At 38.5% G+C, this 27,134-nt stretch overlaps 1 protein-coding gene across 1 annotated transcript in view; it reads right to left on the reverse strand.

Annotated features, from left to right (window-relative positions):
- Positions 1-381: 381 nt before the first annotated feature.
- gabrb2b (gamma-aminobutyric acid type A receptor subunit beta2b) overlaps positions 382-27,134 on the reverse strand; it is a 69,272-nt gene continuing 42,519 nt past the window's right edge. Inside the window, 7 exon segments of the mRNA XM_030069067.1 lie at positions 382-1,016; positions 1,332-1,472; positions 2,463-2,707; positions 6,146-6,298; positions 8,992-9,129; positions 9,416-9,425; positions 25,173-25,259. Coding sequence (XP_029924927.1) covers positions 669-1,016; positions 1,332-1,472; positions 2,463-2,707; positions 6,146-6,298; positions 8,992-9,129; positions 9,416-9,425; positions 25,173-25,259 — 1,122 coding nt within the window. The 3' untranslated portion in view covers positions 382-668.

A 27,134-nucleotide genomic window follows, 5' to 3' on the forward strand; every position in this document is an offset into this window, starting at 1 on the left:
CAAAAGGTCTTATGGAATTGGAACAATGCTTAGAAATAAATGATACAGTGTCTCCGTCGTATTAAAGTAGAAAAAGGTTGATCTGAAATCCCTTTCACAATAATTTCACATTACATTATACTGTAAAATGTGAAATGCAGATTTTCACAATAGAAACATGAAGTAAATTCTAGTAACAGTAGATTTTGTCTCTGAAGGAACAAGTCTTAGAAAACCCTGTTGACCTGAAACTTGCTCTGTCTGTCTCAGGAAGTATCAATAAACTTATTAAGTAATTTAAAACCAATATATCAACTTGTTTCTAACTAACATTTTGGCAACAACTTAAATATACTGTAAATGTAACAAAATAGAAACATTAAAAGATATGCAACCAAACATTTAAAAATGGCAAAATACACAATTCACTAAATCTGTAAAATTCTAAACAATTACTGAGGAACAGGCACCATATATGTTTTTAATCTCTCTCCCATAAGGTTTGCACGTGTTAGCCAGCAATTACGGTATTCCATGGTAAGATGGACTCAGTCCTGACAGTGATGTTCAGTGTAGTATTTTCAGTCTTGTGTTGTGACGTCACAAAAAAAATGAAACAAACCAGATACAAAACAGAAATGAGCAACATATTTTGTTGTTTGTTTTTTGCCCTCATTGATGTCCTGTTTTTAATTGATGTAGTAGAGCCAATAAACAATGTTGAAGAAGGAAAATACGGTTGGGAAGATCATCCTTGACCATTTGTCAATAGAGTTTACATCAGTCAAGTCTGGGATGGTGATCTTCAGCTGTGACGCACGCCTCCGTAGACGGCTCTTCTTTTGAGTCATGTGGCGCTCCAGCGCGTTCCGCCCAAAGTTGTGCCTGGCCAGCCCGGCTTTGCGGTACTGCAGAGTAGAGCTGTCGTATGTCAGCATTGTATTTCGTGGGTCATTAAGACCCAAAGCCAGCTCTGAAACACCCATCTCGTTCTTAATGTCCAGGGTGCCCAGAAGGATGTTTTCATGTGGGTCCATCTGCCAAAGGAAAGCAATAAAGTTTGTCTGGTATAACAACATGGAGCAGAGGCATTTTTAAAACATCTAAAAGTCATGTTTCCAAAAGATGAAGATTTTGAAAAGATGAATCTTATTAAAAAAGCAGGAGAAGGGTTTTGGAATGTTGATTAGTCTCTATATGGTTTGATGGGGAAGATAAAAGCAATCCACAGTCTGTGAAGTATGGAAAATTAAATTAATTGTGGTTTATACTGCAGTTTATAAACGTAGTTCAACTGAGTTGATTTAACACTGGTACAAGTTGATGTTTTCACTTTCAAAATAGACCAGTACCTTATTCTTTTGATCACCTAGTCCTATTGCAGCATCATCCACAAAGATTGGTTCCCACATCGAGTCATGACCATCAAGGTCCCTTTGCTTCATTCTGGCATACAGAGTATCATCTCTCCCAACTACATTCCCCACGAGCCACTGAAAGCATACAAAATGGCCATGGTTATTTGAGGCATTAAAATATATGGGGCTGTGTTTGTGGAGGGTGGCACAAATTGACAACAATGTACATTTAATGAGATATTTTCATCCTTGTGTTCACAAATATCTAATATCATAATAGATATCATAATACCTACGCTTGCTTGTGAACGTGAACCACATAGCTCTTAAAATAATGCTCTTGTCTACATCACGCTTTCTACAAGGTTCATACAAGGCTATCTTCTTTTAATGCCATCCTTTTCAGTTCACTTGGTGTCATAAGACAATGATGTAGCTATTTTGTCGAGGCCAGTTAGAAGCTTTCCTAATGGGTGTTTAATATTAAAATGATATGCAGCCATTTTATTGTGGCCATTTTGGATCTCTCATAATAACCCTTTCATTCAATTCAATTGGGAACAAGAAATGGGGAAGTGAGTACAGCCCATTTTATTGAGACAAAGAACCCGAGCAATGGGCAGAGTGTCTTTTCCTCTGCTTTAGCTGGCAACGTGTCTCATCTGGATTTCATACAGGGGCTGCACAAGCTTATTAGGCTGGCTCTACTCAGCACAAAGCAGGCAGGAATCATTAGGCCGACCCTCCATTTGAAGTGGTGACATTTCATCTCGTCTTTTTGGTTTTAATTATTCGGAGCCCCTTAGAAAGTTTTATGAATAATTGAATACATAATTCACTGAAAAGTAAATAAAACATCTGATTTCATTTAATCTACAATAAAGTGATGGGACTGCTTTCATTTGAAAACGACATGTATGAGATTATCTACAATATGTGTTTGCAAAGAGGATTTTTTTCTTCCTTTCTTTCTTAATTGATACACATGCTTGTTAAACTTAGTGTGGAAGTTTGAGGAAAACTTGCAAAATGATAAAATGCCGAAAAAAGCAAACTAAAAGCATATTGGTTAGGGAGATGACACCATGGCACCATAGCTGACAAATGAAGATTAGCTATTCCAACCTTGTTTGGATCCATCCTCATCTTCTCATTATTGGCCATCGATGTCTTCTCAGCCGCCTTCTTCTGGCGCTGAGGGCCCCGTCCAAAGAAGATGTAGTTTACCAGCGCGTACTCAAGCAGAGCCAGGAAGACAAAGACGAAGCAGCCCATCAGGTACATGTCTATAGCCTTGACGTACGGGATCTTGGGCAGTGTTTCTCTCAGGTGGGTGTTAATGGTAGTCATGGTGAGCACCGTGGTGATACCTGCACAGGCATACCACAGTCATTAGAATACATAAAAAGTGGTAAGAAGTGGGAACTTTGAAAGTGTGATAGAGAAATTGCCAGTGTTAGTGTGGAATAGCGCTAGAATAGACGAGTGTGTACACATTCCCATACTCTGTGCTCCTTTTTTAACAACCCCAAGAATTATATTTCCATAAACCTACACTGCATTCTTAATTACGCTTAGGGGTAAACAGATTTTGTCATGGATTATGTTTGTCTCTGATGTTGACAAATACATTTCTAATCAACATATCTTGTATATAATGCCAGGTGGCATTTCAGGTATATTTGTTACTTTGGTCACCAGAAGTGGTTGGATAATAAGGTTAAAGAAGGTTTATGCTTACAAACCACACCATTATCACTTCACGCAGGACTTAAACTTGGATAGATTGGGCAATAGTGTTTGACACATGGGCCAGCTCCCCAGGTTCCTACTACGACCTTGAAACGAAGGGATTACAAACATTCCTCTGATGCGCTACAAACAAACGCAATTCACAGTCCCCTCGAAACTTAACTGAGAATGCAGTTAAGTCGTATGGGATGGCTATTTTTAGGAGACAGGGCTCTTTTTAAATGCAGATGTCAGCAGCTGCAATTATGCAACATGCTTAGCGTGCTCTACATGCTAATGTATTCTGTGTAATGCGTGATACAGCCTAGTTGTGCATATTAAATGTTTACCTGCAAGAAGGAGAAACACTTGATTGACAAGATAAAACTTTACATGGTATCTTGTCATTCGGGGCCGAGTTTATTTTAGGCATCTCAGTATGTAAGAGTTGTGTGGTTGATTCACATGTCGTTGAGAAATTGCTTTAATCTCCCTGAAAGTGAGTCATCTTTGTGATCAACTTGATGACATTTCTGCACTTGATTAAACCTGCCACGATCAATGGACCCACTGGGTGTGCCCAATAACTTCAAACTATGCATGGGAGATAAGGCGAAAGGAGTGCACCTGAAGCGTTTAAATGATTTGAAATTCATATCTCAACTTCGGCCTTGTTCATTACAGAAAACTCCTGCCGAGAAAAGTTGTTGAAAACCTTCAGAAGCCTCCCCAAGCAAGCTGAGGGGAGAGTTACTGTCAGAATGACTTCACATATCAATGTGTTGGCTTACTGCTTATTGTGAGTGACACTTTCCCTGGCAGCGGCAAAGACTGCCAAAGATAAACACACCACAAAAGATCTTAACAAATCATTTAGTGTTATATTCAGTGCAATCTGTTTTTTTTTTTCTTAAAACAAGTGAAAAAAAAATCTGCCCGTACAGTATGAAATAATCCCACTTGTGTCCAGTGCAGTTTCATTTGTTTCTGGATTTTAGTATAAATACATAACATTACAGAATACCCCACTGGTATCAAGAAAATGACACTACAGAAATAAATTCATTTGCTTTGGGCACAAGTGGGATTACCTCATCAAATCCCCCACTTCTTTAAAGGAAAAACTAGATTTTGACTCTACTAGTGCACTAGTCCAAGGCAACTTTAATGAATACAAATAATTAAAGTTGAAGATTTTTTTTTCTCTTTAAAAAAAAATAAATCTGGTCGCAATATTTTGTTTTCTTTCACCTTGGCATTGGGAATTGGATGTTCCATGTATTCAGTAGTGCACCTACATGGTATTTTCTATATACATACATACATATACATATATATATATTAGAAATCTACAATATGCAGGCACAATGTACAATAAAATCTATATTTTCAGTGCATTGTAAATGGCACGAAAAACCCGCTTCAAAGGCTTAAACATGATTTGCCATGCATGATTAAATAATTGTGTACCATGGCCCTCTGCTATAGCACGTCACAAATACTCCCACACACACCTGTATATTGTACTTTCAAAACACATTGAACGTGGCTGTTTAGGGCAATTTGTATATTGAGCGTCTGAGCAAACAATTACTGAATTGTTACACAGCTGTCACAAAGCTGTCAGGCAACCACCGCTCAAAATAGGATTCAGGCAAATTTCCTAAGCTGTTGCTATAACAGCTCCACAATAACAACAAAGAATTGCCACGGCAACATGTGATGCAGCCTTTACAGATCCATTTTAATGCCTGAAACCAGGTCAGAGTGAAGTGGCTCCTGAACATAGTGTAGATCGGGAGAGATCCAACATCTCCCAATCTAACTCTGCTTCCACCTGCCTCCATTATGGAGCATTACTGTTTTTCATTAAATCCCATGCATGCTCCCCCCTCGGATCACTAAATGCGGGTCAGTCTTCAATCAGCGAGATTGCCTTGTCGTCTAAAGCAATGGATGGGTAGAAGGATGGACGGAGCAACAGATAGATGGAAGACACGGAGCTTCCGATAAACACTGAGTAAGCTAGAACCATAACACAAAGCTCATAGGCTATATGGGGTTTACATAATCGAGGATGACGGGTGGAAATTGTGACTTCCAAACAAGCACCCAGGCATTCGGTAGAAACAGTGGAACCAAATCAACCAGGTCATCCATCACTTTCCTTCATAAAGCATCCAATGCCTGTTTGTGCTTCAGCAGCATTTATTGCACAGACAATGGATCTTTTACAGTGCTCATACCCAAAGTAAAAGTAAACGTGATATACCAGTGTGGACAAGTCTGATGTTTTTTGATTTGTTTTGTCTTTTTTTTTTTTTGTTTGTTTGTTTGTTTGTTTTTGATTCTATTATGAACTGTGGAGAATTTTTCAATGTTCTGCAAAATGATCATGTTACAATATTGAGGTTACCCAACTTGATAAATGTCTTTTTACTTTAGCATGCATTGTGAAGTGTGTATATTATTGCAGTGACAGACGTATTTGGGACCCTAAAGTATAGTTGTTGTTGTAGTCTCAGAGCTTGCAGCAATTTTGCAGGAGAACATTATGCTGTTGTATTTTGAGGATATGATATAGTGATGGATATTGTTGAAAAATATCAATCAGTATAGCCAATCAGGCAGCTAAGGCATCATGTTTGATCCAGGCGATGATGAGCAAGACAGAGGCCAAGCATGTTTAACATACACACAGATATACTAACTTATATATACTCCATGAATATGAATGGATTTTCCTCTCTGACTTCTCAGATCTTATATATAGGTGAAATGTGCTGTAATGTATGCACTGAATCTATGAAATTCCCTTTACTCTGTCTGTATAGCAATTCCGTCATGGCTTGAAAAGGTTTCTGAAAACATATTTCCATATCTTCATTTCCATTTCCCTTTCTTGTGAATGATATGGATGTAATAAAATCAACTAAGGTATGAGTGATCAGAGCCTCCCTCTGAACTCTTCTAGTGAGTTTATTGCATGGAGCTAAAAAGTTAGTTCTTTTAATGTGTCAATTCTTGTTTTTCATCTGTCCTGTGAATGTCTATTCTATTTGTACTGTATGACTCACCCAGAGCCACCCTGGCAGCAGAAGCATCATAGTTGATCCAGAAGGAGACCCAGGAGAGGATGGTGATCAGGATGGAAGGCATGTAAGTCTGCAGGATGAAGTAGCCGATATTCCTCTTAAGCTTAAAACTCAGTGACAGACGAGGGTAAGAACCTGTAAAAAGTGGGGAAAAGGGAGGGAGAAAAGGAGCAAGTAGAGTCAGTGTTAGACAAAAGAATTTCCACAGGCACTGGGCCTCCAGGGCTTTATGGATCCCGATTACGCTATTTCAGAAAATCCTCTCCTTCAATATTTCTTCCTCAAGGTAGTTTTATTGACTTTGGATTCCCCCGTGTGACAAGAACATAACTAGTGTTTGGACTATTCAGGGCCTACCTATGGTTTTTCAAGGAGTACCTTTCCCTCATCACTGGATTTCCCATAGCAGAAGCACTCAGCAGAAACCCATATTTGTTGTCTCCAAAGGACTATAACATCAGCACTCCCCAGAATTACCTGTTCTCCGAAGCCTGTGTTTATATTCAATATAGCAAAAGTGTTGATGGTTTGTCTGTTGAGAGTTTCATTTTTGCTTATCTATGCTCTATTTGAAATAAGCTCACGGCAGGGCCCTGGTACAGCCAAATTCTGTCAGCACACATATTTGTGTCCTCAGGGAATTGGCTGTATTTTGGTATGAGCTGCATAACCAAATTACAACTGGATGGGGGAAGGCACCACAGAAGAACCTACAATGCGATATATAATGGAAAGTAATCCAGAAAAAGGAGAACAGGAAAGAGGATGAGGATTAAATCTATTACTTGAAAGCACCAAACAATTCCCCAGGCTCATCTCCACTTATAATGTCACCACTTAGCTTTGCTATTTCAGTTAGGTAAGGTCAGCTGAGCTACCAAGTGAATCACTGAATTATTTTCCCATGAGGTAAGGAAACTGGATGGGTAGAAAATGACAGAATGAAGGCGCAACAGTAAACCTTTATTATTCATAAGGGCAACAAGGACACTGCCTATCCTCGGACTGCAACAAAGCACTCGCATTGGATAAATGCCAAAGTACTTCTGATGATGTCTGCTTCTCTCAGCAACCCAAGGGTCAGTCCTTCCTTGTTGTAATAGACAACCCATTAAATAGGAATCCCCCCATCCTCCATATATCCTTATAACATAATGAAGACAGCCCTGACTACAGTGTACAGGCACACATGCACACGGATGCACATGCACATGGACACAAGCATGCATGCACACAGAGATACATTGATTTGTTTTCATGCACGTCAATCTATTTTCAAAGCACACACACACGCGCACACACACAAATTGTGCATTCATCAGGAATTGTTATGTTATTAACAGGGCTATGTGGAAGCTATGCTTGTCTCCGGGCCCCTGATACTGTCATCATTGGAGGCCCACTCCCCGTCTCCCTTATTGTATTAATGTTTCGCTGTTATTCAGTATAGTAGCTCCCCAAGAAACTGTATTCAGCAGAACTTCTCCCAACTGCTTGCATGACAAAATCATAAATATGAATATGTAGGAGAGATGAATAAATCATGGTATCAGACAGCATTCTTTTTTTGTTTATTGCTGTTAAATAAGTCATGAGGGTCTTCCGTCTCTGAGGGCAGGGCTTAATTCGAACGTTCATATGTGTTTGTACATTTGCATAACATTTTACGTTTTTGGCAATTAGCTGATGATCTTATTAATAACAATAGGTGCAAACAGCAAAATGAGTCAACATTTATGTATTGTCATCTTTGCAAGGAGCATAATGACAAAGAAATCCAAGGACAACAAACCTAAAAGCTACAGTAGTAAAAACTACAAGGGTAATCTTTATGGAAATGAAGGGAGAAAAAAAGTGTGTGCATGAATATGTGCATGGGTGTGTGTGTGCGTATACATATACCGAATATACATGTATGGATAGTTAAGTCACTGAATTCTCCTGCCTTACAAAGGTACCACGAAACACACAGTGGTACACTGCCATGTCTGTCCATGAAATAAACTGGTCAGTTTAATCTAGCTGAAATCTGAGACCACATATTGATTACATCCATTGAATGAAATGAAAGTAAGAAGAGAGGGAATCTTCACAGATTGAGGCAATTTAGATATGAATTGTGCAGAAGGGAGTGCAACATAATATCAGAAAAGGGTGGTTGCAGTTCGGTGTACCTATTCATGTATGTGCTGGCTGGTCAGTGGAAAGTCAATTTCACAATGACATGTGAGATCAAAGAGTGAGATCTCAGTCTGACCTAGTAATGGAACCACTTTATCAAGATGTGAGGGGGGAAGGGATGCACACACACGCGCACGCGCGCGCGCACACACACACACACACACACTTAAATGTATACCCATACACAGAAAAACTCACACAGATACACATTGTAGAAAACAGAACTACGGTACACATGCATTACAGTCTCTGAAAAGTGTTGTGGTCTGGATTGGATTCTGGCATACTGAATGACTAATTATGACTAATTTAAAATGACATTTCTTTGCAATGCAGAAGCTGGTTCTGCCAAGAAATTAGTTGTCACAAAATGGCAGACCTCTAAGTTGCTTCTAAGTGTTGCAAAAGCAACATTTATGGATGTGAACATTCAATAAACCACAGATGGTCTGCACAGGCTCTTTGCATCCTGAACTTTAGATTCAATTTCTTGGATTTCCATTTGTACTCATTTTCAGAGAGAAATAGGGTGAAAATAGACAGTGAAAATGTAAAAATACTTAGATTACAGATTTAACTGTGGCAAGACTTGGTTATATTACTACAGATACAGGTGTGGGGTAATTCGCAATTGCATGGAACTGTACCTGTGGAGAAGACGACATTCTTGGAGATTAATTTATGGTCCACAATGGAGAACTGGGGCAGCTCTATCCTCTCCACTCCCGTCACTGCGTTGTCGCCACCTCGCCAGTAGAACTCAATGTCATCTGTTGTGTAACCATCTGAGTTCATGAGAATTAAAGGAAAAGGACTGTTAGCGGGTTCTATGTATTTATAATTATGTCCCGTCTAGCACTTCAGTTAATCGATCATCATCAAACAGTTGTCACAAATCAAGCATCAAAATGTTGTCACTCCTCATCATTTTACAGTCTGTTGACAGCAGACACAGCCAAAAATGTCAGCACGGCTAATAAAATGGCGCACTGACAAAAAAAAAAAAAAAAAAAAAAAAAACACCAGAGATAGATGTTTGGTTGACTGATATGTGTATGTGCGGGTACTTACATGTGTTTTTCTGTATAAGTATACATAAGCATATGTGTAAAGATGTGTATAAATGTGCATGTGTATGTATGTGTATATGCATAAAGGGATTTCTGAGGAAAGGGGCCCGTAATATAAGGATTTCCTCTTCTTCCTGCCTGTTTTTGTTCATGGAATGTGCATATTTTGGAAACACTGAAATGAACAAAACAAATGAGAATGAATGGATGAATGGATGAATGAGTGCACAATTTCCTGACCATGTGGAATCCACAGAGAAAAGATTGTGTACAAAAGTGTTATCTCTTATCTAACCTGTTTTTTTTTTTTTTTTTTTTTTTTTTTTTACATTAAATTCATAAGGTGTCATCTACAATAGACTAGACTCAGTGGTGAGAATGACGGTCAGTGAGCCTGACCTGCAAAATCATATCTGCTTGCCATGTTACTGCAAATTAGTTTAACTATCTCACAATCATCCAGTTAATGGAAGTGGTTCAAAGCCTTTTTTGGTGCTTGGGCACTTTCAAGTGGCAGCATAAATTTCCTGTGCTCTTAGATGATTCGTCCCATGATTTTTTTTTTTTTTTTTTTTTTGGACATTCAAAAGCCCACTTTCCTACTGTTGACATCTGCTTGATCCTTTCACGTAATGGCACCCCTTGACACCAATGAAGAGGCACTTGAATATGCAGGCAAATGTATGTAGTGATGAAAGAAAACCATCATTATCATCACTAACATCCTTATTGTCATTTTTAGTCATCGTCATCATCATCATCATCAGTATCATGATCACCTAAGTTACACCCACAAATGAATATAAAATATAACTTGAGGTATTATTTTCACAAGCCGAGCGGCTGACTAAACATATACAAGTCAACATTATTATTTTTGTCCCATGTGCCTCTAAATCATTAATACAAATAGAAAGAATGATCAAATACCAAACTTAGCATTCAATTTAATCACTAAAACCTAGTAAAAAACCATGGAGGGACGAGCAGAGTCCATTAATATTCATCCGCAAGAAAGCTATTCCCTCTGCTTTTGCTCTCATTCTGGCCAAATCAGTGGAGACATGGACGGCTAAGCGGCCGGTGGACGGGGGCAATAAATGATTGAGTAACATGGCATGCTGTAGTTATAACTGATGACATATACTGAAAAAAAGGAAAAGGAAAAGTAGGGAATTTTCATTAGACCATGAAACTAGGTTCTTGCATAATCCACTGCCTACTGTCTGCTCTGGTTTCGGGAGACCATAAGAGCTTTGGACTCAGAGTGAATAGAAATAGGAACATGAGGAGACAAGGAGACAGTAGAGACGACTGGGACTGATGCACTTTTACAGAGGGGCATCTTCCCATTTGAAACTGTGTTAAACTACACAAAACTTACATAAAGCTATATATGCAACTTTTTCACTTTACATGAACAATAGTATATATTATGATCAGGATTATAATAATTAGTCTGTGTCTGCCTGTGATCATGTATGTACAGTGCATGCCTAAATGCTTGCCTGAAAAGGACTTTTCAGTCACATTCAGAGTGTTTACTGTTTGCTGTAGGTGTGTCATACAGGTGCACCTTATCATCTGAGGCACTTAAAACAACAGAGGAGAGACAAATAAAACAACAAATAAGAGAAGGCAGTCAGAAAAGAAAGCACAGCAAACCTAATATGTGGCAGATAGGTTCGTTCGATAACATGGATGCGGGCGCTACTTTCACCGTTAAGGATATGTTAAAGACCTGAGAAGTGACACAGAGCGTGTTTGTGTACTGCTTAACAGTGAGGTTGCCAGCCCCTGTCACATTTTCTACTTAACAAGCCATGGGAAACCAAAGCGAAACTTGAACTTGCCAGTTTTTTTGTTTGTTTGTTTGTTTTCCCCACATGTTAAGAAAATGGCATTCATGAGTCCATCCCAAAACATTACCAATTACACAAATCAAAAATTAATTAGCACGTAAACATAACCATGCTGAGAAATATGTTGTGCAGTTCACCTTGTATGTTGCAGAAACAGTTCCAACAAAAATTGAAGAGATTGTTTGTTGAATTGTGTTACTTTTTTTTTTCCAGTAAGTCCAAGATGGAAGCACCTGTAACATTAGATAGCTTGAAAGACAAAATCTATAAGTTGCATCTTTAGTAGAAAAAATACATTTTAGCCTAAGGCAGGGGTAGGCAACCATGTGCCATAGCTGAGAGCCTGAGCCTGTAGGTTTTCATTCCAACCAAAAACTCCACCTGGTGATTTCATTGATTAGTTCCTCCTTTCTGCTTGAAGGTGAGGTGATCAGTGAAACCACCAGGAGTCTGTCCAGCGGCTGCATAAAGCCCGGTGTGAAGCCCAGCTCTAGAGAAACAATGCTAATGTTTGCCATATGCACATTTAAAAATGTACAATCCAATATATCAAATAAGAACTAGTTAGCAATAGACAAATTACTAATAATTCCAAAGTTCGTTAGGGATAACCAGGAAGTGGGGGCAGGATCTAAGCATCCTGTTTATTACAGGTTATTCCATTGACAGTTCATCAAGATAGGTGACTACTGAGTGTCCCTAAGTCCTGCTCCCCTTAGTTATTGTTGCTGGGTTGGACAAGGTTTATGTGTGCAGCCACTGAGAAAGTAAAATTCAATAATAGGCTACTCAGTGTGTTCATTTCCGCAGTTTTAAACAAACATACATATTACCTATGCACATTTTTAGTGTCTTCTGTTGAACCTAAACCATTCCAGGGTTGCAGCAATTTGACCTTTACTTTTTATGCTACGACCTTCAAAAATGTGGCTTTGCCATGTCCGAGACAGGCTTTTCCAGAAGGCCGGGGCAGTGTCAGTCAATTACTGTATTACTGGAGTGTTCCCCATTTGAGAGTACGGAGGACGGGATATACAATACATGGTAACTTTGGAAAAAATAAATAAATAAGTAAAATAATAATAATAAAATATTGCATTGTAGTAGTGCAATTGTATTGTAGCTTTAAATCATAACACTGAATATTTTCCTGTTTTCCAAACAGAGGGACTGCTGAGTCTTTATAGGCTGTATAATATTGGTTTGATGATTACCAGTGTTAATGTGCATGTGTTGTACCCCTTTTAAACTAAACAACAGGAGACAGATTAAACAACAGTCATGAATATTTTGCTTTATCTCAGCATGCAACATAATCATTTATGATGGTTGCAACTGCTGTAACTGCTACATGTTTGCCAATATAGTGTTTGCATGTCTGTATATGTCTATTGAGTTTGTCAAACTTATTATTGCTGCTGGCAGCACTAATCACTGCTGCTGCAAGCAGCAATAATCACTCGGCTGATTCCCTTTTGTGTTAGCGTGTGTGATGTTACTACATCTATATTAGGTTGTATGCTGATGACAGAGAGATTTAACAGTGAGAAAATGAGAGTGAACATGTATTTGCTTTGCACGAATATGCATATGTGTGTGGGGGTGGTGTAGGTGGTGACGGAAGCACGGGGTTGGATCAAGACTAAAAGAATGTTTGGCAAAATAATTCAGAGGGAACTCCCACACGGTCGTATTGATTAGTCCTGAATATACAAGCCTCCTCACCGTACCTTCTCCTCTTATCTTCCTGTCTGGTCTTAATTTCTTTCCTCCCTTCTCCTCCTGTCTGCTCGGTTATTCTCTCCTTCTCCCCCTTTTCTTCTTATCACTGTTTTTTCCAGCTGTTCTTTTTTCCTCTCAGTCTTTCTTTATACTTCTTTTCTCTGCTATGTTACCACCACTCTAATGTGCATCTCCCTGTCTTTCGCTATTCACTTTCCCTCTCTATACTATACTCTTTTCCCTTACCTCCCCCATGCCCTGTTCTCCTTAATTAATACTTGTGTGACCTATTTAGTTGCTATGAAATATTAAAGCAGACTCTTCAGTGACTGTTTCCAACATCCTCACACTATGACTTCCCCTGTTCCTGCTGAATAGTAATAGAATTGTGAGTTCTCAGCATTCAAATATACACTAACTATGTACAACTCTCTCAATAGCTATGTGCTGTGTTCAAGACACAGAACACAGTGTGGGGAGAAAACAATAATGCAATAATCTATCTATCTATCTATCTATCTATCTATCTATCTATCTAGTACAGTGTAATTATTCACAAGCTCTTTAGATGAATAACAATAAGGCTCATGCTGGGTTTAACATGAAAGAAGCCAGCTCTGTCCTTTAACTTGAAGCATAACATAAAGCATAATAACTTTTTTTTTTTTTTTTTTTTTTGCCCAACTATCATACTTTTTAAAGATTATTTAATCACTTACGTCACTGTTGAGCTTTCATATCTCCAAATTGCCTGGAGCGCTGCTTTCCAATACACAAACACAAGGCAACAACAAATAACAGCTAAATCAAAAAAGCAATAAAAAAAAAGTTTGTTTCAACACAGGAGCACTCACACTCGCATTTCTCACAAAAAGCAAAAAGTATCAGTTGTAGTTCATGTATGGTCAGCTGGTTTTAAATTCAGAAATATAAACTATTTTCAGTGCAGATTTTCCAGTATCCAGCAACATAACCAAGGAAGTGTATACTAACATGCTTCGCAAAACCACTGCACCCCAAAACCATACATCGCAGATACAGAGGCCAGTTATACTGAGTTACTTTCCTATATCGATCCGTGTTTTGTTACATTTTTTATGTTCTCCTTTTGACTCAGAACATGGCCTTTTCAAATTAGTGCCACCGGTTGCCTTGGTTGCTGCTCGCACTCACTTCATGGATTCTGCTATTGTGCAGTTTTAGGAACACGAGAGAGAGAGTGTTTTTTAAACAGAGGGAGAGGGAGTGGGAGGACCTCGAGATTGGCAAGGATTTTGACAATACTGAAGAACAGAGAAAAGGGCTGCAAAACTGCAACATGGCTAGTCAGCATGAGTTGGCACTCATTTATATTGTTGCGTCGTTAAAAGTAGCCACAGGAGACTAGTTTAAGGAATGCTAATTCCTAGAATCACATAGTGCAAATTTAAGATAATAAGTATTATGCTGATAGAATGTATCTGAATTGCATTTTGGATTCAACTGTTGGAAATGATCCCATCTACAGTATGTGTAATGGATAGCAGCACATAAAAAGAAATATTGCATTGAAAACATTTGTCAAAGCAGATTTTTTTCATTCCTCATCCTACTGGATTTGGCAAAAGCTTGATCTGTCAACTAAGTCCATCAGTGGAGAAGAAAATGGCATGGAGGGAAAACCCAACACTCACTATTATGCTGCCGCCTTGCTGTAGACTTAGAGGAGGAGATCAGGGAATGCAATAGTTTTGCCTGTATATGTTGTTGAGCTCACTGTAAGTCTATATTCTGCCACTTGGGTTCACCCGAAGCTGTACAACACAGATCTTCTCTTCTTTGCCTCCCCGTTCATGTGTGTTGCATTCACAAAATGAGTATGAGCAAGTCCTAAAAATGACTCAAAGAGAATCACATAAGGATGTGATAGTCAGAAGCTTTTTTTTTTCTTCCTTACGCTGACTGCTTAATTTTTAAAATATAACTCTTTGAATGAACTCTTTGAGAAAGTGGATCTAGTGATCCATAAAACCTGGAATGTAATACCAGTGAACTGGATCCACAGCCGCATGACGATAAGCAAGTATCAAGGTTTTGTTTCAGTGGAGGACATAAAACTTATTTAAGAATACAAGTCATGCGTCATGAATACATTAAGATATGACAGGTGATTTGATGGGTTGCATGAATTAAGTATCTGAGATGGAGAGAGTTACACTGTCCGATCATTTTACTGTTTGTTAACAGGAATAATTTGTTGACATAATTTGTAACTGCCAGCACACAACAGTTATTAGGAATACCGGAGACCTGTGTACACACATTTTCTGTAAAAAGCAGCAAAAACTATGCACATATCAAAAAGTCTTTGATTAAAATCTTTGAAAAATCTGCTCCCATCCACTTAACTCCATTGTTTCTACGTCACTGAGCCTGACTTTGCAAATTCTATTTTGCCTCAATTTTCTGTCATAGTTATTAAATCACAGCATTTGGTACGGATAGATCTTCCTGATTCATGGCCTGTGTGACATCAGTGGATAAAAAACAAAAAGAGAGAGAGAGAGAGTCAGAAAGAAATATAGGGGGTATTTAATACATCACAGACAACAAGAGGGAAGCACTCTAAAGTATATCTATGCATAATAAAAGTGATGAAATGGCAGAATAAAAATGAATGTGGGGTTAGAGAAGAAAAGAAAGTAGCAGAGAATACTCCCACTGGAATGGTTTCAGTCAGTGTAAAGAGATGCATACTCAATAGACAACTTCAGTATAAACTCTGGATACAACAATGCATATTTTACATTCACACAAAGTCTTCTTTCATGGATTGCAAACTCTGGGAATGTTGGCAGGCCCGAAATAAATGGAATTGTTCATGATACCATCAGATGAGATAGCAATACAATACTAAAGCTGTTTAACTGGGACTCTGGCGTATCTTCCTGACCAAATCTGACTCTAGGCCCTTTTATAAAGCTTATGAAATAATGTCTCATTTGATTTGTTTTAATGGGCAAAGAAGGATTTTGGAGGAAGATAAAACGCTGGCTTTGATATTGCTCTTGGCAAAACATAATCAGGGATAGAGAAAGTTTTTTTTTTTTTTTTTTCAGTTATAAAGGAGACTGTGAAAAACCCTATACCTGTTAAGAAAAAAAAAAAAAAGTCAGACAATAGCACACTGTTTTCCAGTATGCAATAAACATCATTGTGATGGTGGCATACATCTTCCAAGCCATGCAAAAGCACAACAACACAACAATAAGAAAAGCCTTTTTATCCGATTTCCTTCACACCAAAATGAGAACAGATGGCTTTTCACACACACAGTTGTGTATAAGCCTCTCAAGAAAACAGCAAACCCTAAGATCAAAGATGCCACAGCTCCCATGAGTCATGCAACATGAATACCAAATTGTATAAATTTCAATGCCGCACTAACAACGAAACCCCAGATTAGTTCTAGAAAGAACACAAGGAGGCCAGGGGAGCTTTGGAGACATTACATACATACATTATCAGGGCTAAATATACCATTGGACCTCCCAACTCAAACTTGTATGTTTAGCTATGGTTTGGATGGTCTAGGAAGGCTTGCTGTTTTTCATAGTTTATGGAATTTATGCCAAACTCAACACACATCAGCAGACAAAGATGCAGTGTGTATGAGTCTACACAAATTTGCAAAACACATGTGCATAGGAGAAGGAGAAGTCACATCAAAACACTGAACAACTGCGTGCCTCTTGTTCCCCTTCATGCACTGAGGACTCCAAGCCCTGCTTCTCCACTCTTAAGTATGGCTAAGATGAATTTTTGATTTCACCCAGTTCAAAGCCACTTTAATCTTACTCCTGGTGTCCAATTAAAAGGTCTCCAAACTTTTGCAGCACACTAAACTGCAGCTGATTGCATGCCAGGACAGGAACTGGAACATCTAAAGCCAACTGGATAAATAATAAACTACCCAGTGAACAAACTGTTCACAACCCAGCGGTTGTTTGCAGTTTCTAAAAAATGGGCTCTTATAAGAACAGATAGCAAAAGCAATAAAGGCTGGGTCCATATGATCTGGATCGCTGGTGCAGAAAATATAACTATTAAAGCAAAAGCAAAGGTAACCTTATTTATATAGCACACTTACATTCATAAAATGCAATTTCATGTGCTTCCAAAAAAAAGTCCAGAGATTAGATTAAAAAGGATTAGATTAGATAGAATATAAACAATATAAACAATAAAAATACAGTAAGAGAAAAAAATACTACAATTAACAGGTTCCAAGAGGTTCCCAAAAACACCTTTTCATGTGTTTTTGGGAGCCTCTTGAGAGGGCACAATGAGGGAGAGTTCCAAGGCTTAGCTATACTAGAAAAAGGCAGACTTCCCACTTTTTTTCCCCGATGTTTTTTGAGAGTGTCAAGGAGGGCTAACAGCTTAGAAGATCTAAGAGACCTGGCTGTTACAGGGAATTGAGAAGCTATGCAGGCATTTAAAAGAACAACAACAACAACGGAAATTAATTAATTTTTAAAAAAGTAAAAAGGAAGGACAATTCTTGCATGACGGAAGACAGAAAAGAAAGGAATTCTTTTAAAATCAATTCTTGAAAGTGAATTGGCTGTAATAGCTGGTGTAATGTGGTCTATACAGTGCAAGTCACAATTTATAATTTACAGTCCAAGATTTTGGACTGAAGTTCAGTCCAGTGTAGGTAAAACAAATGCAAGAACTTCTCACTGTCAGCCTGAGAGAGCATGTTTGATTTTGGAGATACTGTATAGGTGATAATAGGTGATAGTAAGTACATTTGCATATATTGCTAATGCAATTCTTAAAGTTAAGGTTGCTATCAAACATGACACCAACAACCTGACTTGGCCTTTATAAAAAAAAAAAAAAAAAAAAAAAAAAAAAAAAAAACTAAATCTCTTTTTTTTTTTCTTATCATGCCAATTACAAGGATTTCAGTTTTGTATTTTATTAAGTTGAAGAGAATTCTGTAACATTAACAGCAGTTAATGTCATTGATACAGCCTGAAAGGGACTCCACAAATTTGTACACATGAAGCGCTAGTGACAGATAAAGATTGTTGTCATCTGCATATCGATGAAAGCAGATGCTGTATTTGTTGATAATGCAGGCAAGGGAGAGTGTGTAAAGATGTAATCAAACCAGGCCCAGCATAACAATGTGTGTCAGAGATAAGATAGTCTAATGCATTTTCAGCATTTTCAGTCATTAGGATAGGACCAATTTATGAAATGCAACAGAGGTGGGTCCAGCTGTGTAGCCAGTCGAGATGGATCTCATGGTCATTTATCAAAGATAATGCCCACATCAAGGAGGACTAGAATGGACACTTTTGTAAGTTTTTATTAGCCTTTAAATTGTTGAGAACTGCTAAATTGTTGAGAGTGCTACTGTAGGTGCTATGGTTTGGTCAGGAAGCCAGACTTTAGATGCTCATAAAGACTGTTATCACTAAGGTAGTCGTTTACCTGCCTGACTGATAAAACAAGATATCAACTGATAAAATACCTGCTGACATTATCGACTTGTTTTATTTAAGTTTAACTTGTTTCAGCTTTAAAAAATGCTTGAAGCGTTGTTTGTTTGAGAAGCTATTTTTGGAAGGACCACTTTCTGGGAGTTTGAACTGCAGCTTCCTGTAGGATTCTATATAAAAACAGACTATGGCAGCATCCTGGGGTGTGTGTGTGTGTGTGTGTGTGTGTGTGTGTGTGTGTGTGTGTGTGTATTAGCAACATAACAGCAACATAAAAAAAAAAAAAAAAAAATTCTCAATTTTTTTTTCAAACAATTCATCGTTTGATTTTTCTTGTTTTTCACTAAATACAGCTACTAACTGATGGGGATCTTTGTGGGCATGATTATAGGACTGGTGATTTGCACGTGATTTGCTGGACACACCTGTTCATGATTGAATTGGGGTGTGTTTGACAACACATTCAGTTCAGTGTTAGAACATTATATGATTTATCACCCAACCCTAGTGTGTATACGTATCTGTGGGTATGTGTGTGGATGCAAATTTTCAGATGAAAGTGTGCCTGAGATGATGTGTCTGAATCAGTGTCAATTATCTCTCTATCCTTTTTCAAATGACTTTACTTTAATGTCTCTATTTGCTTTTCCTCTCATCAAGCCTCATTTAAGACATATAGCAAGTTCAAAAGAATGGACCCCAAGCAGTACTTCCTGACGTGAAGTATTCAGTTTATAATGGGTGTCTTTGCTATGATTTATTGAAAAGGAGCACAGCTGCTATACTTGTGAAATTAATGTTGCATCCACTTTTACTAGAACCAGCCCACTGTGAAGGTGAATCTGTGGCAGTGCATATACATTGTAAAGTACATTACTGTAACAGTGACCCAGAACATTAAGAGTTTGACATTTCTGAATAATGCAGGCGAGGGTCTTTCATTTCACAAGGGTATAGTCTTGTGTGGCTTACTGCATCAGCTGAAGCCCTGGATAACACATGCATTATAGAGAGGATGAGCAAGAAGCTACAAAACAAATGTAGGTTGGCAGGGGTTTGGCTTGCAAGGTCATACACCTAGCCCTCATGCAATATTGTTGAACACCAGTTGAGGTAGTGTGGTGTTTAGGCCAGGGGTTTGAATTAAGTCTACCTTGGCTCATTTATATAAAAATATATATTTCAGTCATAAGAGTATTCCTCTTATCACATCATAGCAAGAAAAAAAAACAAAAACAAAAACAATGTGATCTACTCCAATGTCCAAAGTTTTTCACCAAAAGAAAATCGTGTTTCTTCTTGGGTAATGATTGCTCTCATATCCAGTGGGGCAGGAATCCTGATCACTTCTAACTGATCCATTATGGTCCATGGCTATTTAAGATCCAACATAGAGCTCCACATGGCTCAGAATAAAGCTTAATGGAAGGCTTGTCTGGAAAATATGCCTCCTGCTCATTGTCTGTTGAGCTGTATGCTGGCAATATCTAACAAGGTAGGATGAGGCAGATCACTCACTAACAGAAGGAACTGCCCTTTGATTCAAGACAGATTTTGAATAGATTGCGTTGCTTTGGAAAATTGAAATGATGTCAACCCAGTGACAGTTTTTTTTTACACTTACACTCAAAAAACTGTTTTGTATTGTTCTGTCTTAAATGCTCTCATGGTTCAGACCACAAAGGGGTTTCGTCAGTACCACAGCCATTGATGACACAAAAATGTAGGTGTCATACTGCCAACAACATCTCCTGAAATTGCTACTTTACCACATTCTTTTGGTTTTGTCTCTATAGATTCCTTAGTCGAGGCCATTTGAAAGATGAAGCCCTTTAAGTGTCTCATTGATATTTTATTTTTAGTGTATGATGCTGGGAAATCCTATTTTCCTCCATCTCAAGACAGCCTTGGGTTTGGTAGATCATTCCCTACTAGTTTGATGGTTTCAAAGACAGTTCTGTAACTCTGTACTTTCTCTGTTGCTACTGCAAATTCAGGACATCACTGGCAAAAGCTACCTGTGGTGTCTTTTAGGGATCTATTGTTGGTCCAGTCCTTTTCTAAATCACCTAGATATACTTCAGTAAGTGTTGGTGATATCAAGAAGCTGGCCTCTTTGGAAGTTTCTTGGGTACCTTAAGCTGGTAATCTCTTAATGTCTTACAACTGTTGTTATTATTGTGCCTTGATTATTAGTGCTCAAATTTATCATTCTGTCTTAAAAAACTGATACACCACCGAGATCTACACAAGGATATTTATGGGTAATGGGCACAAAACTGTACATACACTGGATACTTAATGCTTAAGTGAAGGTAGAACTTATAATCAAAACTGTGCTTGTAACACCTGAGCAGACAAGGGAAGCAGTATTTCTCACATTGTAAGCAATTTCTTCAGATTCCTTCCAATTGTAAGTGTACATTTGAGTTACTTGCAATGTTTCTGTTCTCTTTCATTCAACAGGCAACAGACCTTTGAAACATTTCAACATAATTAATATTCTGTTGAGTTTTTTGTGCGTTGTGATTTGATAATTATAACAGACAAAATTAACTTTTGTGGAAATGAAAACAATACGGTAAGTCTATCCCTCTTGCACAAAAATAACCATGCTGATACAGCAACAACCATGCTGAAACAGCTTGTTATTCTCTGATTAAAAGTTGCTAATTAAATCAGGGTCAGCAATTTAACTTTTGTCTAAAAGAATTAGAAAAGGTCAGCATGAAGGGATGAAAGCCTGATCCATAATTGAAAGTGCCTGAAGTTATATTCAACCTGTCAAAGCTCGTTAAATCACAGACATCATTCAGTGGCTTAATTCCAGGGGTATTAAGAGACATTGGAGCAATCAAACTCACTGGAAACAATCCAGGAAACAGAGAAAGAGTATGAAATTGTGACAATGGAAAATATGCAAGAGAATGAGATGTGCAGAGAGAGAGAGAGAGAGAGAGAGAGAGAGCCAGGGGTTAGAGAAGATCGGAGAAAGAGCACAGCTGCACAGAAAGTCCAGCCCATTGAGTAGAGCCACTGAGGCAACAGACCAGATCTAACAGTCCAAATTAGCAGAGACCCCCATCACACTGCAGCTCCACAAACCCACAAACAGATGAAGCAGAAGAGGGGGCTTTTGTGTTTTTCAAAGTTTTATCAGCCATAAAGATCACATTTTCACTCCACATAAAGTGCATACAAGCACACGTACATGGACGTGCACACAGATGCACGCGTATACACACACACACACACACACACACAGTATTTACTACTCCCTTGTCAGTATGGTATAAACTTGGTGAAAAAGCCTGTCACCAAATTAAAAGAGAAGGATGTGTGCTTGGGGTGCTGATGACTAGGTGTGCTGTGAGAGATGCTCATTAAACTCCAAATGTCCCTCTCTCACCACTCACTTGCGTACCATCATCCACTGAACTATGTTCAAACAGTACTTTTAAAATGAAACACTTCACAGTATGAGGTAACATTTGCAGATACAAGCTCTATGCCATCCAACCACAGGCATACCAGCTAGGTTCCCAATTAGGTGTTTATTAGGGCATTTTTGCTCATTTCTAACCTAGAGAAACAATTTAGATGACAGGTGAACAGTATTGTGTTTAATAATAATGTCTGCATGAAGGTCATCGTCAGTAGGATAGCGTGAACATATTGCTGCTACAATACTTTATGTCCTCATCTTTACTTGGTCAGTGACCTTATGTGCGATGGCTTTGCTGCTTTGCAACAGAACAGTAGAGGGGGAAAAAACTGTTAACTGACTGTGGGCTTTTGGATTTTATATAGATATACTTTTGTTTTTACTTTTACTTTTTACATTTGTGCATTCCTTTCTTATTATAATATATCATAATGTATATTGTACTTTACAAAATTTTCTATTTCTTCTTGAGAGCTACTCTGTAAAGACCTTAGGGCAACCTGTTGTATCCCTGTGTAACACAGTTTATTAGTTGTGGATTATATTCTGAGAAAGGCTACTTATATTGCATATTGAATTGTATAAATCGACAAATATATCATGTTCATTTCGGAATTGATTTATCCTACTCTAGGTATCTATCAAGTTAAATATATATTATGTCTGACTAACAATGTGTCTACTGTATATACCAGAAGAGAAGAGAAGAGAGGAATTTATTAGAATATTAGACGGAGTGCAAATGGGGTTGTATGCATAAATTAGAAATGTGAGAACGAAATATAAATCTGAACAACAGTATATTTTCAAGGCGTATAAAGGGTGTGGGCAGTGTTGCAGAAGGAGTTAACTTTATTCCTCCTCCAGGACGTCCAGGCTCAGCCCACTGACTGAGCCAGCCTTTTTGTTGATCCTGCTTGAATCCCCAGTTGCTTGTATTACTGACACTGAATTTAAGTTCAAGTCATTCAACAAGATCTGGAGGTGACATAGTGCATAATTGTTGACAGTGAACAAGAAAAGTGACACTACAGTCTCCTATGACGCCCTGTGCTACTCTACAGCATCACAGTTAGCTGTCACCCATCGTTGCGGTCATCAGAAATTCAAGAAACTTTGAATCTATATCACTGAGCTTCTCATTGGGAAGGGGAGACAGGTGTGGACAATGCAGGAAGTTTTTCCATTACTGAGATGCTCTTTTGAGACTCAGTAAGGTTGAAGAGATGCTAGACAACCAAAACCTACACTCTGACAGCTGCAGGTTGAGAACATCTTTTTTCCTCAATGCAATGCATTTACTGTTGAAACAGGATAGTGGGTTGAGACATAATGCAAGGAGGGTTCACTAAAAGTATCAATCAATTAGTCTGAGAGCAAAACACAGTTTTATGTAACAGGAAACTTAAGAATAAGATTGTTCATTTTTTTTTTTTTTGTACAAATCCTAGTACAAACTGAACTACCACTAACGCTCTTCTGTTATCCATGGAATAAAAGACAATGCAATCTTATCCATGAATATGCTGTGGCAAATGAGTGAATGATGTGAGGCGTTGTGTCCCTATCAGCCAAAGGCAGAATGTTAGCTTGAACAATGGCATGTGAAAACTACTGTGGCTGGTAATATGACCACAAGCCCACAACCAGCAGTTCAGCAACAGGGCTACACAAACCTTCTTTATTTCAAACTCTGGATTTCACCATTTAGACTTCACAAAAATGGAAAAGCCAACTTCTTTCCTTTTAATGCTCTATTTCCCGCTGTTTTCCAGCACCAGCTGAATGCCTTCCAGCGTGAACACAGTTCCACAGTTCAGAACAAGGTCTAGTGTATCACGCTGTATCATGTCTGTGTGACGCACATTAGGCTGCATGGTCAGTATTCCAGTGAGCTCTGGACTAGGCTTATCCATGCTCATCCATCTTGTTTGCCAGCAATCTCAGGTTCCCCATGATGATAGATGGAAGGCAAGATTCCATTCTCCTCACTCTCTGCCTCTACCTCACTCTGCTTTCTTCGTTCTTAAGCTTGCCAGCAGCTCAGGCGGTAGGTGATCCCACAACAGCAGCTAGCATCAGGGCAATCAACTGTATGGGCCATAATAAACTATCCAAGCGCAGTTGTAAAGTAAGAGAAGGTAGCAAAAATACCACAAAAAGGGAAGAAAAGAAAACAATAGCACATGTAAGTGCTCTTGAATGCTGAAATTTGAAAAACAAAAACAATTCAGAAGAATAAAAAAAGAAGGAGACAGCAGCTGCAACAGGATCCACTTGCTTGGCACAAGATAATTTGTACCTACTGAGCAGCAGCAACAGCATATTCTGCCTACTATCTAATATGCCTTATCTTCATGGATTTTTGTTTACAAAAATAATAAACGTTTTGGTGATGTAACTGATCGTAGATTGCCATGGCTTTTGAAGTATGAGAGGCTTGTGACTAACAATGACCCCCCTGCCATTTGTTGTCACCTGAAAGAGAGAGCATCTGCCAAGAAATGATACCTTTCAACAGTAAAATCAATGCCGCCTGCAGCACTATTTCAGTACCATGGACAGCACACATTACATAAAGTAGCCCATAGCACATCGGTGGCGGGCAGCTCATCTGGTGTTGGGTATCTGACAGCAATACTGGTTCATCCACACCAGGCTACTCACCACTCACACTGAAATGCACCAAAATAGAAAACAGGCTGATCAGAAATACTTAACTCCACTTCCCTGGTACTATTCCCAGTGAAAGTGACTCCCCTTCCTTGGATCTATTTTTGCTCAGTCAAAACACTTCCATCATATTTATTTGAGTTCTTCCAGCACACTCCTTCTAACTTACTCAGCTTAAGGCTATTGTTCACACAGGAAGATAAATATTTCTCCATTGACCAAGAAAAATACAAATATTGATTGGAGTGGTTTTGTTGAAAATACTAAAAATCTAAAGAAAATTCTTGTACTGCGGTAGGTAGCAAATTTCTGGGAATCATTGTGAGCCCAGTTACAGGTTGTTTTTTAAGAACCCACTGAAAATAGTGGCTACATCACTTTATAAAGCTGCAGATGGAAAATTATGATTGAAAGGCTACAATTATTTCCAATGCCTATCTGTCAAAACCACTGACAGTGGCAGGAATTTTATACAATTCATTAATGACAAAGAAACAATGAAGCAGTGAATGAAGGAATGAGTGAAAGGATGAATTACTCACAGCTCTATTTCCAGTGTGCAGTTTGTTCATCCAGGGGATACCTCCTCAGGTCCATCATACAAGCAGCAGTAGTTGTTATCCTGAAAAGAGAATTCACACTCTTATACTGCATTCACACTGCAGTGGCTTGTGGTGTGGCAAACAAGATGTTCATTGATTTCTACAGAGGAAGAGTAAGCTCCATACACAGAGGCAGAAAGTATTCCCTACCTCACTTAATTTGAGTCTTCTGCTGCAATGTTGAAGACAAACTCAATATTGAAAGGTATAAAGAAACGGATGTAATCATATATTATTGTCCATTTCAGCTCATGTTGTCTTATCCCCTGATATACTTACCAGTTCATGGTGGATGGATGTATTGTTAACTTGTGTTCAATACAAATAATCAGCATTTTGGAGGCCATGCAAATTTCATTTCATATGGGACTGTGTAGTCGTGTGTCTGATTGATTTTGTGTTTAAGTCATGTCAGATTTATTTAGCTAGTTAACCATATCTGTTCAGCTAGCCACAGTCATTTTGCGAACATACCATTTTTCATTAGTGCACTAGATAACTAGCATATTAACATTCAGTGGTGTCACGGCCATTCAAACTGAGGGGTGACGTGCCCCCTCAAATCTTTTGAACTCTGATTTATTATTTTTTAATAAAAATAGGATTGTATCAACAATTCAAAACAGATCAGTACGTGAGTACGGCGCCAGACACTATTGGCAGAATTTTGCGATAGGATTGCAAGCCTTTACAATGTAAAATTCCTTACAATTCCAAAAAAATGTAATGTGAGGTGCACCGCTGCAAAACGGTTACACTGTGTAGGTCAAGATCCTCTTCCAGTCAAGTTGTTCTCTGCTGATGAAACAAAATGAGGCCTATCTTTATCTGTATCAAAAACATGAGGCCCTACTTGTATCGTTCTTGCAAACATGAGACTGATGGTTGGGGTTGCGATTATGATCAGGTGTCCCTGATCACAATCTCACTCAGTATCAGGTAACTGCACCATCAAGGCAATTAAAGGCACATACTGTTTAATGGTTTCTGCTTTTTATAGCTGCACTACGAGTGTCCTCTATAATTTATTGGCTCTATGCCTTGTCTATGGAGTGTATAGATAAAGTTAATAGATGATGGGAACATTGATATTGCAGGGACTGATGGCCACTGGATGGCAGTTATGTGACTTGTAATTACATCAAATCACATTTTTCCAGGTATTCTGATGAACATGTAATATTCAGATACTGTAACTATGAGTAACTGTACAGGTCTTACATGGATCACACACTGTATGGATAAATGCAGCAGCCTTGAAGGGATGAGGGGGTGGAGGGGGGATCCATTAGGGATTACGGGGCCAAAGCTAATCCCTGTGTCCCAGTTCTAGCATTGTTTGGATAATCCTATGGGTCCTCTGTTAGGCCCTACCTGGGAGGTGAATCATAGCTACACATAGTAGGGAGCAAAGTCTGTGGGACAGCTGCAAAGCAATAGGCTGGAGATAACAGTGGTGGTGTTGATACGCTGACAACTCTATGTCATTCACTCATGCACTACATGGGATTATAGCCTGATGACATTTCAATGAATTTTGAAGAGATGCCTGCCTGGAAGTTGTGTATCTGTCAAACACGCATACTGTAGTGTATTGGGAGTTTGCTCACAGTCACATCTGGAGGTGTTTTAAACAGATTTCACAGTGCAAAGTTACATCAACATTCATTATTCCCATTCCATTAATTATACAAGGTACGATATAAAATTGAAACTGTAGACCTCAAGTACATGAAATCACTCAGCAATCAATTATGTTTCATCACTATCGTGCCACTACAGCTTTAATTTTGAGCAATGCATCGAGATTACATGAGCAATGTTTTGGCGACAACCCAGTCACCGAATAAAATGTTGCATAAAATGTAGCTAATGTTTGTTAATAAGAGCTAGGTACAAACACAGCTCCTGCTTGACACAG

This window comes from Myripristis murdjan, chromosome 14 (genome assembly GCF_902150065.1).
Source record: "Myripristis murdjan chromosome 14, fMyrMur1.1, whole genome shotgun sequence".
Taxonomy (NCBI): domain Eukaryota; kingdom Metazoa; phylum Chordata; class Actinopteri; order Holocentriformes; family Holocentridae; genus Myripristis; species Myripristis murdjan.